General features: G+C 35.2%; 4 protein-coding genes and 1 non-coding gene across 5 annotated transcripts; 3 read left to right on the top strand and 2 right to left on the bottom strand.

Moving 5' to 3' along the window:
• Window positions 1-230: 230 nt before the first annotated feature.
• LOC18030464 (ethylene-responsive transcription factor ERF091) lies at window positions 231-1,112 on the bottom strand. Its single transcript, XM_006414038.1, has one exon. It carries the CDS (start codon window positions 1,110-1,112, stop codon window positions 231-233), a length of 882 nt encoding a protein of 293 aa, XP_006414101.1.
• A 2,301-nt stretch (window positions 1,113-3,413) lies between these two features.
• TRNAE-CUC lies at window positions 3,414-3,486 on the top strand. Its single transcript has one exon. It is a non-coding gene; the product is annotated as a tRNA-Glu (tRNA).
• A 113-nt stretch (window positions 3,487-3,599) lies between these two features.
• Window positions 3,600-6,293, top strand: LOC18030463 (negative regulator of systemic acquired resistance SNI1). Its single transcript, XM_006414037.2, has 15 exons — window positions 3,600-3,766; window positions 3,865-3,931; window positions 4,017-4,110; window positions 4,224-4,292; window positions 4,389-4,458; window positions 4,537-4,601; window positions 4,730-4,811; window positions 4,905-4,954; window positions 5,052-5,195; window positions 5,261-5,331; window positions 5,404-5,473; window positions 5,562-5,627; window positions 5,709-5,867; window positions 5,953-6,050; window positions 6,143-6,293. Exons 1-15 carry the CDS (start codon window positions 3,640-3,642, stop codon window positions 6,213-6,215), a joined length of 1,305 nt encoding a protein of 434 aa, XP_006414100.1. The 5' UTR covers window positions 3,600-3,639; the 3' UTR covers window positions 6,216-6,293.
• Window positions 6,228-7,633, bottom strand: LOC18030462 (D-aminoacyl-tRNA deacylase). The gene is made up of 8 exons (XM_006414036.2): window positions 7,451-7,633; window positions 7,274-7,365; window positions 7,125-7,191; window positions 7,013-7,043; window positions 6,762-6,902; window positions 6,624-6,649; window positions 6,478-6,536; window positions 6,228-6,404 (listed from the first exon to the last, which is right to left on the bottom strand). Exons 1-8 carry the CDS (start codon window positions 7,628-7,630, stop codon window positions 6,374-6,376), a joined length of 627 nt encoding a protein of 208 aa, XP_006414099.2. The 5' UTR covers window positions 7,631-7,633; the 3' UTR covers window positions 6,228-6,373.
• A 247-nt stretch (window positions 7,634-7,880) lies between these two features.
• On the top strand, window positions 7,881-12,790 carry LOC18030461 (probable pre-mRNA-splicing factor ATP-dependent RNA helicase DEAH9). The gene is made up of 23 exons (XM_006414034.2): window positions 7,881-8,017; window positions 8,108-8,252; window positions 8,545-8,619; window positions 8,737-8,826; window positions 8,920-8,999; window positions 9,095-9,164; window positions 9,256-9,341; window positions 9,433-9,502; window positions 9,602-9,697; window positions 9,794-9,899; window positions 10,003-10,049; window positions 10,143-10,226; window positions 10,359-10,412; window positions 10,507-10,607; window positions 10,768-10,858; window positions 11,048-11,212; window positions 11,328-11,417; window positions 11,569-11,640; window positions 11,729-11,827; window positions 11,910-11,996; window positions 12,088-12,141; window positions 12,237-12,313; window positions 12,438-12,790. Exons 1-23 carry the CDS (start codon window positions 7,914-7,916, stop codon window positions 12,580-12,582), a joined length of 2,088 nt encoding a protein of 695 aa, XP_006414097.1. The 5' UTR covers window positions 7,881-7,913; the 3' UTR covers window positions 12,583-12,790.
• The last annotated feature ends 1,569 nt before the right edge of the window (window positions 12,791-14,359 follow it).

The following is a 14,359-nucleotide window of genomic DNA, read 5'->3' as shown; positions in this document are numbered from 1 at the left end:
CTAATCATATACAAGAAAACGAACTAGAAGAATGATTCCTGCACAAAACTCTACAAGAATGATTCCTGCACAAAACTCTACAAGAATGATTCCATAGAAAAAGTTTTCTCTGTGAAGAAATAAATATAGAAAGAATGAATTAATTGTTTTGACATGATTACATTTATATACACGTATATACATATGTACGTATAATTACTAAAATCAATACCGGTGTTAATGTTTTTCTATCAAAAAGAAGATAATAACGTATCCAAGTAATCACTTCCCAAATCCTCAAACTCAAACAAACCAAACACATCGCATATTGTCTCGTCTCCAGTAACAATCTTCTTCATCTCACCAGTCTCAACTTCTTGAAACATACAATCTTCATCACTTCTTTGTCTCTTTCTTGAACTTAACCAAGTTTCTTCACTCCCAAGCAATGCACAAGTCTCCGAGTACTCCTTAGTTGAACAATAACTAAGGGCACAACGGTTTTCAACCATCCCATCAACGACTTTATCATAACCCCTAATGGCCTCTTTGATCGGTTGGGACGTATTTGATCGTTGTATCGGGTAGTAACTTGGGACGTAATCCATTTCCATAGCTTTAAAAACCGTCTCGAGTTGAAAATTTGTGTGAGCTTTTTGAATTCCTCTAATTCTAACCGCGGCTTTATCGTAAGCCATGGCTGCTTCTTCTGCAGTCTGGAACGTCCCGAGCCAAACCCTAACACCGTTTCTCGTCGAATCCCTGATTTCTGCTGCGAATTTTCCCCACGGACGCCTCCTTACTCCTCTGTATTTTCTTGTTTTGCAAGAAACACGAGAAGACAAAGAAGAGGAAGCGGTTAATGTGTTATGATTGGTTTCGTTAGGGAAAGAAGCAATCGCGTCAAGAATCTCTGTCCATTCCTTGGCCTCCATCGACATTTCTAGGCCTGGAAGGCTTTCTTTAGATTCTTTTGGTACGTCATCATCAAGGGTAGGCAATGCTTCCCAAGTTCTAGAAACTTCTGGAACATGGACTGGTCTTTCATCGGTTTTTTCTGGTTTTCTGATGAAATTCGCCCAAACATTCTTTAGAATCTCTCCGTCTGGTTCTTGGATATTACCAAAAGCCATTGTTGAAAAGGAGGAGTATGTGTTGGTGGGATTTAGAGCGTTTTAAAGAGAACGTTGCTTTGGGGTTTTTGTGTGAGCGTTGAATGGGAAATCGGCGGCAGGAAAATTGGGAAAGTACAGTTGGTGAAACTTGTGTTCCAAGATACGGACCACCTCATTTCATGGAGGGTTTTAGGTTCCTCGGAAAATCAGGGTTTTCAATGTGTGTACTCACACGTATCATTATGAATTATGCATGACTAGATAATCTGAATTCTTAAATTTAAAATATTTATTAATATTACTTAAGTTTTGAAGTATTAAGATTGTGTAACCTTGCTTATCAAATAAATATAGAATAATAGAAAGATTGTGTACTCTTGAAAAAGACCAGATGCAGAGTATTAATTAAACATTTGTTAAACGACTTTAACATAGAACAAAATTATTTTCTATCGATGTCTGTACGCAGACTAAAAAGTGGGTTTTCTTCACAACTAAAAGACAGCTTAAATGTCAATATATGTACAACAGTTTTTTCTATAAGACTATATAAACCCACGATTTCCGTGTTTACTTTTCTGATACATATTTTAATTCTTGAGTTTCACGCTTCATGAGAATCTATCATGATGTGTTCCCACGAGAGGTACAAATCCGTTTTGGAGAATTGTAATTATTGGATCAAACTTTTAGTTTAGTGTAGCTTCTAAATTACTAACTTCTTAAAAATCTATTGATGAACCTTAATATATACTAATTAACTTTTTACATAGCGACCATTCTTCAGTTTATGGGTTAAGTTTTTGATATTGTTAAGGACTACGATATAAAGAGGTATAGGAACGGATACAGGCTCGTGTCAAGATAAACTACATAGTAATGAGACATACAAATGTGTATACAATATGTATGTTGTTGTGTTTCACGTCAATTAAAGTCTAAAGAGAAAGAATAACGGTTTTTTTTCTTTTTCAAATTGAATATATAAGATATAATATATACTTAATGGGCGCAGAGTAACGAAAGTAAATATACAAATAATGGCACAGGGTAACGAATTCTTTCTGTTTCTCGACTGGTTTCTAACGTGTTAACTTTTGTGATTTTTTCTTCTTCTTTTATTTTTCTGATTTAAGCGTTTCAGATTCTTCGGAAGACACCTTATCATTATATTGTCGGGAATTTGATGCGTTTGTTATCTGTTCAGAAGATTAATTTGCCTTCTAATTAATAGTTAGACCCATAGAGACAAAATCTCCTAAGCAAATATAAATTTAATATTTCCAACTTGAATAAGATATGATATAATCCACACGCTTTGACACATACCTTACAGTTGAATAAAGTGATTAAAATCTTTATTCAATGTATTAGAGAGATCGATACTTTACATGACAGGTTCAAGTCATCTCAACTATCGAAAAATATAAAAAATACATAAGAAACTATGTATGAAGTACATTTCGAATAATTATGTGGACCTCAGTATCTTTATATATCATTCAAATATGAAATGCATACATACAATTTTTGTTGTTTTTACGTAGCCAGTTCATATTGTTATTGTTTTACAACAATTTATATATGTGATAGAACAATCAGAAATTTTCTTTTATATTATTTAACAAAAAAGAACAATTAGAAAAACTATTTCTAAAACAATATAGAAAATATCGGTTTTATACCGTTTTATAACAAGGAAAAATAGTCGGATTGGCTCTATGCATCAAGTCGTTTTATTCTTTTTAATTAGTCGATACTAATTGTTCATACTCGGATTGATTATAAAGTTGATCAATAAAACGTCAATGTTTGTTTTGCTCTAAGCATCAAAGGTGATACCAGCTGAAATGTGACTCTATACATCAAGTCGATTTTTTTTTTCCCATTTGCCAATACTGTTCATAGTCGGATTGATTAAGAAAATTAATCAGAGAACACATCAATATTAATCGACTTAAACATCCTGTTAATCGATTTTGGGGTATGATTAATATATTTATGATTACATATTTTTCCTTTAATACACTAAAAGAAAAACCAAAATATACTTAACCTCATATTAATTTTCGATTTATTAAAAAAAAAAGTATCGATCGGATTATTCACTCATTAATCTCCCATTAATTGACTAGATGTTGTGTCACATCCGAATGTCCATTAAGTGTTTATTGTTTTCTGAACATTTCCATCTGTTTTTAGAAAAGAAGAATACGTTGTGGCAAATTAGTGAGGTATCTAAAGACTCTTATGTAGGTGTTTAAGTAAACAAAACATGTTTTTAAGTTTATAAATCTAAGTTTAGAGAGAGTCTTCAAATCCGTTGTAGTCTAGCTGGTCAGGATACTCGGCTCTCACCCGAGAGACCCGGGTTCGAGTCCCGGCAACGGAGCAACCTTTTGCCATTCATTTCTTTTATGGCGGGAAAATTGTCTTCTGTTGAACATTAGGGTTCTACGAATCTCTCTCTCTCTCTCGTTCTGATTTTTGGGGTTAAAGATTTCAGTCTATTCTTCTCACCTTTTGTGGATTGCGAAAGACGAAGATGTCGAAAGATACGAAGGGCAATACTAGCAGAGTGATTAATAGCTATGGTGGTGGCTTGGAAGCAAACACTTTGGCCATGCTTGATTCCACCGGCGCTAAGGACAATCGCGACGCTAACGAAGATCGTTCGTCTCCTCATTTTCATTCTTTACTTAGTCTTCTTCCGTGAAATTCCGTTTTTTTTGCTGATTATATCGAATTCTATTGAATTGAAAAACCCTAGGTTTACAGTATCTGGAAGCTGTTCGTGCCGCTTCACTTGTACCCGAAAACGGAATTCCTCCAACCAAGTAAAGAAACTATAAAAAAATTGAAATTTTGGTTTTTGTTTGTAAAAGAATCACGATTTTGATCTTGGGTTTTCTTGATTTGAAGCAAAATGTACCAAGCGATTTTTAGGATATTGAGATTCGGAAGAACATTGGAGCTCATCACAGCAAGTTTCCAGCTTTTGACGCAATTACATCAGGTTCTTGATGGAGAATTGGTAGTTATGTCTCAAACTTTGTGTTGAGTTTCATTGTTTTGCTAATGCTTTTTTTTTTTTTTTTTTTCGTTCTTCTCATGTTCTTGGAAGTATAGCGGTATCCTTGGGTTTATATATCTGATTCAGCTGCTAGTGGGAAACATCAGTTGGAAACCGTTGACGAGGTACTTGTTTGATATGTTTTGTTGTGCTTTTGTTCATTCTTAGTTATGGTGGGATGGTTGATTTCATGAGTGTGTGTTATTGGTTTCTTCGGGCAGGCTTGGTCACCGTTTAATTTTGGGTCTGATGTTGTATCTGATGAAAATGAAACATCAGTGGGAAGCTCATGTAAGGACGTTGACTCCTCTTTTGAGATAGCTTTGTGTTGGTTCTTGTTCATTATGATAGGTTGTTTTGTGATTTCAGGGTTTCAAGAGCTGGTTCAAAATATGAACAAAGGAGTTAAAGAGTCAGAGGAATCTGATTTGAAGGTCGGTTCATGTGTTTCTACTAAACCTATTTTTGCAAATTTAATTTGTTCTGCTGAAGATAAGTTTAAGAAGTTTGCAGACGTTCACATCAAATTGTTTCTCTTGCTCTTTTGTTTCGGTTATTCCAGATCCTAGGAAACATGTTCCTGTTCGAGTATCTTGTTCATGTTCTTAAGTTAGATTTCACGCCCCGAAATCAAGTGTATGAAGGTACAAAATGATGTCTTCGTAGTCTTAGTATTTCTCTTCATCATGTTTTAGTTTGGGGAAAATTTCAGAATCTTTGTGTCTTTTGTGTTACAGAGACCATGAACTGGAGTCTTTTGAAGGAATCGTCACTGAATCTACTTCTGGTACATCTCAAAACTAATGGCTCGGGAACTAGTATATCTCCTTAATATAGTCACGTAGTTTATCCGTTGATTTAATGTTATATTGTTCTGTTTGTAGGCTTCACGAAAAGTGAATTTTAAATTTCTAACGAAAGATTGTCTATCAACAATGTGTGCGCTCTTTGATGCTGATGAAAAATCTATCAGTTCAGTAGAATTGCACAAGGGTGCACTTCGTGCTATGAAGGAACTTCTAGTCATTGTAAGTCGTTGGTTGTGACTTATGAGTATTACCGAGTATAAGTCACATTTCTCTGCCTTGTTTAGATCATGGAGCTTGATGCATCAAAGAAGAAAGCTGACATGGAAGGAATTACCAACAGAGGAGACGGCGTAAGGTATTAACATTTCTCTCTGTCTCTCTCTCTTAAACTGTATTTCTGCTATGTTTGTGATCCATTTTGATGCAGAACTCCTGCAATGGAGATAATTCTTGACGAGCTGACATATGATGGATACTTACTGTCGAATTTTCTTCAGGTAAGGGAGATAAACCATTTCTGAAACTTTTTTGTGTTGTCTGGATTCTTCTTTTTTGTAGTTCTGTGAGTGAAAACTTCTCAAGCAGGTTTTCGACGATCCAAAGTGGAAGCTAGAGATTGTTCTCCAATACCTCACCAAATACATTCCTAAGGTTTGTAGTTAGTCCTCTGGTTTCTCTCTGTTCATTTTCACAAATGGTGTTCAATCTGGAGAATTTTCTTTATGGTTACAGCCTTCTGTTCGTACCCGAAGATCGAACAGTTCTCAAGTAGAGGATTTGAAAACGCTAAATGGGATCTTGAAGACCTTTTCAACTGGCACAAACGCAAAGAGCATCACTAAAAAGATAGGACCTGACGTTGTTCAGATCCTCATTGGACATGCCTTTCTGGTAATAATAGTATCTTTGTTTCTGCTTTCACATTCTCATAGCACTTTTTGCCTCCTCATCCCTAATTTGGTTAATCAATCTTCAGGCTCGGCTCACATTCTCAAACACTAATGAAGGCGGCTCCATAACAGAGATATGCGATAGTATCATCTCTGCATTTACTAATCTAAAGCGAGTAGATCAGTAAGCTGCATTTTCCTTACTCTTATTTCCATTTCTTTGTACAACCAATATATTTTCCGTTGTCCAATCATAATTTTTGATGGTTCTTACAGGAAAATCGAGATTTTACCATTTGGGAAAGAAGTGTTGTTTACTGCAGAAATGGTACTCAAGGCAAAAGCTTAAGGCATCTAGGAGTCAAGAATTTAGCAAATCTAGAGATTTGCATTGGATTAAAAGCAGAAAAGTTTAATGTAGGACTTAACAGTTACATTCCAATGTACTATGAATGTTTCACATGAATAAATATTCTATAATTTCAGCCAAAAGAAGATGGGTGATGTTCATGATTCTACTGATGCATTTGTCTCATTCCTGAAACAAATCAAGATTTGCTTTAGTAACAAAACAATGCCTAAAAAGTTAAATGCAAAACATCTTTGCTTACTTGTTGGATTGGGATGAGTCGAGCTGCATCGTGACTGGACCATCGTTTACAAGACTGACCTGATTTAGTATAAGCAAGAGAACTCGTTTTAATCACTTAAGAAAACGAATTAAACTTGCCTATTGATTGAAAGATTTATCTCTTACCTTCATCATAGCTCCAAACACACCATCTGTTATAAAAAAAGAGTAAACCAATTCAGTCAAGAAGAGTCTGGAGAAAAACGTGAAGTTTTGATCAAGAAAGATCAATTAGAGCTTTATAAATGAAAGTGTGTTTGATACCTTTTACTGAATCAGGATTATATGCTTTCTGGAATTTCTCGACTAGAGAAGCGTAAAACGGTTTTGCTTTCTCAGGCGGCATTGCGACATGAAAATCAGGTTTGTTACCTTTCAAGAATCCGTACAATGTAAACTGACTAACTGTAATTAACACATGAGATCCAAAGATCAGTACATTTTCAAGAAGCTGAAGCTTTCTCTAATCAAAGGTAAATAAATCATTATAAACAGCTACAAGAATGATGCATTACCAAGTAAAACTCCATAATTCCTCTGCATTACCTGCAAAAAACAGTTCCCATTTCTGTAAGAAAATATGTTGAAAAGCGAATTTGTTGAACAAAAGCTGTTGACAAAACTTACATTTTGGTCCCATCCTTTGCCAGTGGTTTCATTAGAAAACAATCTCATGTTCAAAACTTTTCGACATCTATAAAACATTCAAGTATCATAATCTGCAAACTTTAAGATGGAAGAATTCAGATAGAACTGTCTGTAAACATCATATATACATGTAATCGGCGTCAGAATCGGTATCTGATTCATGGATTCCGATTAACACCAAGAGACCAGGACCAATCTCGGAAACAATTCGACCATCCACCTGTCAATATCTGAGAGATTAATTAAGAGCATTTTGCTCATTATATCGACGATCGAGAGAGAGAGAGTATAGCAAAAAAACTGACCGTGACGGAGGAAGATGAGACTCTCTGGATTACAGCTCTCATTGCTATGAACTGAGAATTTCGACGGCGAAGTCTCAGACTTTGGTGGCTTTGATTGCGGCGGAAAAGAAAAGGCGAGAGCTTGTTCCGGAGTGAAGTGGTGTGGGAAGAAGGTAACACAGAAGAAGCAAGACGAGACATTTTCCTTTTTTTTTTTTTTTCTTTTTAATGTTAAAATATATTTCTAAGAAAAGAAAACCAAACTAAACCGAACGAAATTGAAATTGAACCAAAATTACAATACATTTTTGGTGCCAATCAGATTGAAACTGAACCGAACCAAAACCAATCGCCGGTAACCGCCATCGCTGAGAATTCCTCCGCCGTGGAACAGTCAAAAGACATAAAAGTGGGAAAAGCCTTTACATTATGTAGTGAAACAACCGAAGAAGGCAGGCATAAGGTCTTTTGGGCGAAAAAAAAGATGGCGTTTTGGAAACCAGGGACTGAGAAACCTCGTTTCCTGGAGGATGAAGAAGGAGGCATAGTGTTAATGTCGAACAATCTCGCATCCTCTTCTTCTTCTAGGTATGATTGCAACTTATCTCTCTTTATTGCTTCTGATAATACTCGGTACTTGTTCTGGGGATGATTGTGTACTTATGATCGAAATTGTAGTTATGGGTATGTGAGTATAGAGAAGCAAAGGCAGAGATTGCCAGTTTACAAGTACAGGACGGAGATTCTGTATTTGGTGGAGAATCACGCTACCACCATTATCGTTGGCGAGACGGGCAGTGGAAAAACTACTCAGATTCCTCAGGTTTCTTCTTTGTTCTTTGTTTGTCGCGATTTTGTTTTGGGGGAAAATACACAGCTTTGGTAATTTCTGGGTTCTTAAATCTATAGGCAAATTTTGATAGAAGTGAAAGGTTGTGAATTTGGATTTGAATTGAGGCCTGGCAATAGTAGCAATGTAGTTAAGAGAGTAATGAAACTTACTCAGTCTTGCATAAGCCTGCAATGTTTAAAGCTCAGTAGCTAAGCTGGAGAATCTTCTTGTTTCTTGGCCGCAAATTTATTTCTCTAAAACCTTTGTCTATACTATTTTTCAGTACCTTAAAGAAGCTGGATGGGCTGAAGGAGGCCGAGTTATTGCTTGCACACAGCCAAGACGTTTAGCTGTCCAGGTTTGTTTTCTCTTTCTCCACCGAACGTTACAGCTCAAGTTTGAAGATTGATGTCTCAGGCTCAAGTTTGGAAATTCGTGCTTGATCACGTATACACTTCGTTTATGATTTTCTTAGGCGGTTTCTGCGAGAGTGGCTGAAGAGATGGGAGTGAATCTTGGGGATGAAGTTGGCTACACAATTCGGTTTGAAGATCATACAACTTCCGTGAGACTCTTTCTTCAACACTCTTGTACGCTTTTGTTGTCGTATGCAGTATTAGGATGATGTCTGAAAAGATCTTTTGCTTTGTTACAACAGGGTGTGACTAGTGTGAAATTTCTCACAGATGGGGTACTAATCCGAGAGATGATGGAGGATCCTCTCTTGACAAAGTATAGGTAATGATTCTGTTGCACAGTATAGTCTCGTTAGAACTATGATTTAGTTTAGTAAGTAGTGTTGGTAAAACCTTCTCGTATTTGTTATTGTGCAGTGTTATTATGGTAGATGAAGCTCACGAGAGATCTATATCAACCGACATTTTACTGGGTCTCTTAAAAAAGGTATAGCAAATAGACATAGACTTCATTAGATTTTTGAACTCTTTTAGTTTACAGTTTGCTTTCCTCAATTCCTACAAACTTTTAATTGCAGATACAACGTCGTCGTCCTGAGCTGCGCCTGATTATCTCTTCAGCCACAATCGAAGCAAAAGCGATGTTCAATTTCTTCAATTCCAGGTTCTGATCTTACTCAATGGTTATAATTAAGTATCGGGCTTTTGGAATCATTGGTACGATGTATTCTTATACATTATGTAAAATTAAATAGCAAAAAACGCCAGACGCCAGAAGGTAGTACCCATAGACCAAAGTTGGAACCTGCAATCTTATCTGTTGAGGTATATTGTAACTCTTATCTTACTTAAGCTCATTCTCTCTTAACCCTTGTTTCTATGTGATGTTTAGAGATTTTTGTTTTCTTGGTGAAATGTTATTAGGGCAGGGGATTCAGCGTGAAAATTCACTATGTTGAGGAGCCAGTTTCAGATTATATCAGATCAGTTGTTTCAACGATCTTGTTGATTAATGAGCGGGTACTTTGATCTGATGTTTTATAACCATCGAATAGCTCTTGTAATATATTGTTTTCCTTGGGCTGTGATCATTAAATTGTCTCTTCTTATGCTCAGGAGCCACCTGGGGATGTTCTTGTGTTTCTTACTGGTCAAGATGATATTGAAACTGCTATTAAACTTCTAGCAGAAGAAGCTCATAGCAATCAAAAGAATTCTTCAGGTATAACAAGTGTTTGTATATCTATAAATAAGATAGTGTCAATCAACTTTAGCACTTTGATTTCAGTTTTTAAGCACCACTATATAATTTATGTCTATTTCAGGACTGCTGCCTCTGCCATTATATTCAGGACTTTCTCGAGCAGAACAGGTTGATTTTTGTTGCGGGGTCCTCGCAAGCTAAACCATACTTTTTAAGAGTAACTGAAAAACTGAAACTGCTTTTCTCATTTCTTGATATCAGGAATTGATCTTTACGCCAACTCCCAGAGGAAAGAGGAAAATTATACTCTCAACAAATATCGCAGAAACGTCATTGACTCTAGAGGCACGTATTCTTCTTTACTGTCTTTTTGTTGCAAATTTTTGAAAATCTCATGGAATAAACGGATGTTTTTGCTCATATAAATATTGCTAACACATCATTGAGAATAACTTCCTGTGACATATTTTCATTCAGGGTGTTGTCTATGTGATTGATAGTGGTTTCTCAAAGCAGAAATTCTATAACCCAGTAAGTCCATCTTCATTTTGTTTATATCTTTTAGTTCCTTCTTTTGTAACATATTGGACATTCCTGAAACATCTTACATTTCTTACCCTCACAGATTTCAGATATTGAAAGTCTTGTGGTGGCACCAATATCCAAAGCATCTGCTAGACAAAGGTCTGGTAGGGCTGGGCGAGTTCGGCCTGGAAAGTGTTACAGGTAATTTTGTATACTTGTACAAAAGTGATATTTATGTCTGATCTTTGGCGTCACTTGAAGTTGTAATGATTGTAGTGTATATCTCTCATTTCTTGCTTTGTAACAATGAATGGGTTAATGCTAGTCATGCTCTGACATCAATCATCTTTGTGGTAACTAGGCTTTACACCGAAGATTATTTTCTCAACCAAATGCCTGGAGAAGGCATACCGGAGATGCAGAGGTCGAATCTTGTTTCTACTGTGATACAGGTAAAAAAGATGCTCAGCTCTCGTCATATACTTTTTTTTTTGTAAAGAGCTCGCAATTTGGGATGCCTTACATAAAACAACAAAATTTGTTTAACGTTTCAAGCTTTCCGGCTTTTTAAAGTAATTCCCAGATGAGAGGAATCTCTTTCTTCTAGAATGTTCAAGCTCTGTTGATTTTTTATTTTTCAGCTAAAAGCTTTGGGCATAGATAATATCTTGGGTTTCGATTGGCCTGCACCTCCATCCCCACAAGCAATGATACGGGCACTTGAAGTACTTTATTCACTTCAAATCCTCGATGATGATGCAAAACTCACTTCGCCAACAGGATTCCAAGTTGCAGAACTTCCATTGGTACTTTTCTTACTAACCTTGAGTTACTTATTACCCATTGCTCATCTAAAATGTTATGTTCATTTTCATTTCCTATTGCATTATTACAAGTCTCATTTTCGTCAAATATTGCTAGGACCCAATGATATCGAAAATGATTTTAGCTTCAAGTGAGCTTGGTTGTTCAGACGAGATCATTACAATCGCTGCAGTTCTCTCTATCCAAGTAAAAGCTCTTTACCCCCTTTTCCTCTGCTAACAGTTTCTTCTCTTTAAATGCATAAGGAAGATATTGCAAAATTGTAATGATTTCTTTCTACCGGAACTACGGGATTTGAAACTAAAACTGATGAAATCTTGAATATATTTATATGCAGTCCGTTTGGGTCATTGCCAGGGGAGTACAGAAAGAACAAGACGAAGCAAAACTGAGATTTGCAGCCGCCGAGGTATATATTGCTACATAGTGTTTAGCTAACTATATCTGTAAAAATATCTTAGTCGACCGAGTTAAATCATCATTCTTGTCTATTACAGGGTGACCATGTCACATTCTTGAATGTATACAAAGGGTTTCTTGAGTCGAAAATGTCTTCACAGTGGTGTTACAAGAATTTTCTCAACTACCAATCCATGGTGCGTATAATAACAGAACTGGCGATTAGACCTTATTTTTTCCATTCACTAATCTTAATTTGTTTTTTGTTTCCTCCCACAGAAAAAAGTGGTTGAAATCAGGGATCAACTCAAACGGATTGCTCGGAGATTAGGCATTACCCTGAAATCATGTGGTAGAGACATAGAAGTAAGAAACTGTATACCACCTTGGCTTCAATTAACAAAGAAAAAGAAAGAAGTTGCAGGTTTTTAATGTTACATTATATACTGTGTTTCAGGCTGTGAGAAAAGCAGTGACTGCAGGGTTTTTCGCTAATGCATGCCGCTTAGAAGTAAGTATCTGGATTTTATTTATCTCTGTTTCTGCATATCCTTCCGGTTTTATAAAGAAACCAAAATTTCATCTTTTTTTTTAATGATGTTTTAGCCACACAGCAATGGAGTATACAAGACCATTAGAGGCTCTGAAGAAGTTTATATTCACCCCTCATCCGTGTTGTTCAGGTTAGTAGTATTTTGTTGCTATTGCTTTAGCGAAAAAACTCGATAACATCAAAACGTTTGAAGTTTTTTTTTCCTTTTGAATGTGAAAGCTTATTTGGTATATATATTTTTATACAATCTTCAGGGTGAATCCGAAATGGGTGGTTTACCAATCCATTGTCTCAACAGAGCGTCAATACATGCGGAATGTCGTCACCATCAATCCTTCTTGGCTTACAGAAGTTGCTCCACACTTTTACCAGAACCGGCAAAACGCTTTGCCTTGCTAATCAGCTAGCGATTCTAAACAATTGGTCCTGCCAATGTTTCTTGATAGTTTTTTTAGCCTAAATCAATGCAAGAATGTTAACAGATGCAATGAAACAGAGTTCGATCAATTTAATGAAGAAAAGCATAGCTTTTTTTTGTTTGAACAACTGTATTCTATCAACTTAATGTAGAAAGCATAGACTCTATATTCAATCAGACTTGCCTGTTTATTGTTTCTGGTTCTTCTCACCGTTTACATCTCTTTGTTTTATTTCAGAACAATGATCCAACCGTTGGATTTGAGAATTGTACAATACTCATCAAAAGAGCTTTGATAAGAAGAAATTATTATAAATCTTCATCATGCTTTCCAGAGAATGATCATGTCCCTGCTGATCATCATGGGACGAGGGCTCTATTTTCTGCTTTTGTTACTGAGTCCCTGGATGTTAGAGGAGTTATGTTATAAGTATCAGAGAAAACACAATTAGTTGGATCCATCATTAATTATTGGGTAATTATAACTCAATATCAAATCAAAAACTTACTCTTTTCTTTTAGGCATACACTTATATCTCCTTATTTAATTTCAGAATGATATAGCTGATTGATGTTCAACCACAGTATGTTTTCCAACATATCAGAACAGCTCCAAAAAGAAGAAATTATATGGGTCCAGTGGAAATTAGAGTTGTATTCATACACTATACACAACACATTAGCAAAAAAGCGTAAGCAATTTCAATCATATCCAATACTATAACTATTTTATATAGTAAGCAAGTTCAATCATATCATGTGTACTAGAACTATGTTATATAGTAAGTAGTATTACTCACTTTCATATAAATTACAAACAACTAACTAATTGTGTTAACTAATTTTTTTAACTAAGTGTGATAACTAATCGTGTTAACTAATCGTGTTTAGTGTTCTATTTTAGATGAAACGGATAACCCAGCTCCACCGAATGCAGTTACACAAAATTATGATTATGATTATTAAGAAACTACACAAAATTTGCACTGGAGTATTGGACAACAAAATGGTAGCCAAAAAATCCAAACTGAACCAAATCGAAATAAGTGATTTGGTTTGGTTATGGTTTAACCTAAAAACTTATTTGGTTATATTTTTTAAAAAATTATGGTTTCGGTTTGATTTATTCGGTTTTTTTAGTTTTTAAAATTAAAATTAAAATAATTATATAATTATTTGTTATAATTTGGGTTCTTCATTTCCATTGAACTTATTTTTATAGTTTATAATTTATAAGATTTAATTTTAATTAAAAACAGAATCTATAGAAGAATAATTTCTCAAAACAATACAAAAAAGTTTGTGGTGATAGATTTTTAAATCGTATTATCCATTAATTTATTTTGGCTTGAATCAAGATCAATTTATTTTCAACCTTAGCATTACCGTTTGAACTCTCTAAAAAATTTGCTATTGTAAACCAAAGCAACATATCTTGTTTTCTTATGTGATATTATGTGGAATTAGAAATTGGTGATAGTTATTTAAGTTTTTTCTTAATCATAACTGTTCTTAGGTTGTTTTCTAGATCCATCTTATTTTATCTCTCACAGTTGAAAGTTATGTAATAAATTGAAAAAAACCCGAAACTTGAATCAAACCAAACCGAACATGTATGGTTTTTATATGGTTTTTTATTTCTATAAAACCAATACATTGTAAACTAGGGGTGGGCATTTCGACTATTGCTTTCTTTTGCTGCAATACCGTTAGTAACAGTTGGTCCTGACAATATTTCTTGACAGTTGTTTAGACTAA

The sequence above is a fragment of the Eutrema salsugineum genome, unplaced genomic scaffold, assembly GCF_000478725.1.
Source record: "Eutrema salsugineum unplaced genomic scaffold, Eutsalg1_0 scaffold_1, whole genome shotgun sequence".
Classification (NCBI taxonomy): domain Eukaryota; kingdom Viridiplantae; phylum Streptophyta; class Magnoliopsida; order Brassicales; family Brassicaceae; genus Eutrema; species Eutrema salsugineum.
The sequence above is the reverse complement of the archived record's forward strand: the minus strand, read 5'-3'. Positions and strand labels throughout refer to the sequence as shown.

Excerpts from the sequence above, each read along its gene's own strand:
- LOC18030464 (XM_006414038.1), bottom strand. The coding sequence starts at position 1,112 with ATGGCTTTTGGTAATATCCAAGAACCAGACGGAGAGATTCTAAAGAAT.
- LOC18030463 (XM_006414037.2), top strand. The coding sequence starts at position 3,640 with ATGTCGAAAGATACGAAGGGCAATACTAGCAGAGTGATTAATAGCTAT. Across the intron at positions 4,111-4,223 it reads TTTTGACGCAATTACATCAG|CGGTATCCTTGGGTTTATAT; the intron begins GTTCTTGATGGA and ends TTGGAAGTATAG. Across the intron at positions 5,196-5,260 it reads TGAAGGAACTTCTAGTCATT|ATCATGGAGCTTGATGCATC; the intron begins GTAAGTCGTTGG and ends TGCCTTGTTTAG.
- LOC18030462 (XM_006414036.2), bottom strand. The coding sequence starts at position 7,630 with ATGTCTCGTCTTGCTTCTTCTGTGTTACCTTCTTCCCACACCACTTCA. Across the intron at positions 7,192-7,273 it reads GATTCTGACGCCGATTACAT|ATGTCGAAAAGTTTTGAACA; the intron begins GTATATATGATG and ends AATGTTTTATAG. Across the intron at positions 6,903-7,012 it reads GAATTATGGAGTTTTACTTG|TTAGTCAGTTTACATTGTAC; the intron begins GTAATGCATCAT and ends TGTTAATTACAG.
- LOC18030461 (XM_006414034.2), top strand. The coding sequence starts at position 7,914 with ATGGCGTTTTGGAAACCAGGGACTGAGAAACCTCGTTTCCTGGAGGAT. Across the intron at positions 11,828-11,909 it reads TTCTCAACTACCAATCCATG|AAAAAAGTGGTTGAAATCAG; the intron begins GTGCGTATAATA and ends TTCCTCCCACAG. Across the intron at positions 12,142-12,236 it reads CTAATGCATGCCGCTTAGAA|CCACACAGCAATGGAGTATA; the intron begins GTAAGTATCTGG and ends ATGATGTTTTAG.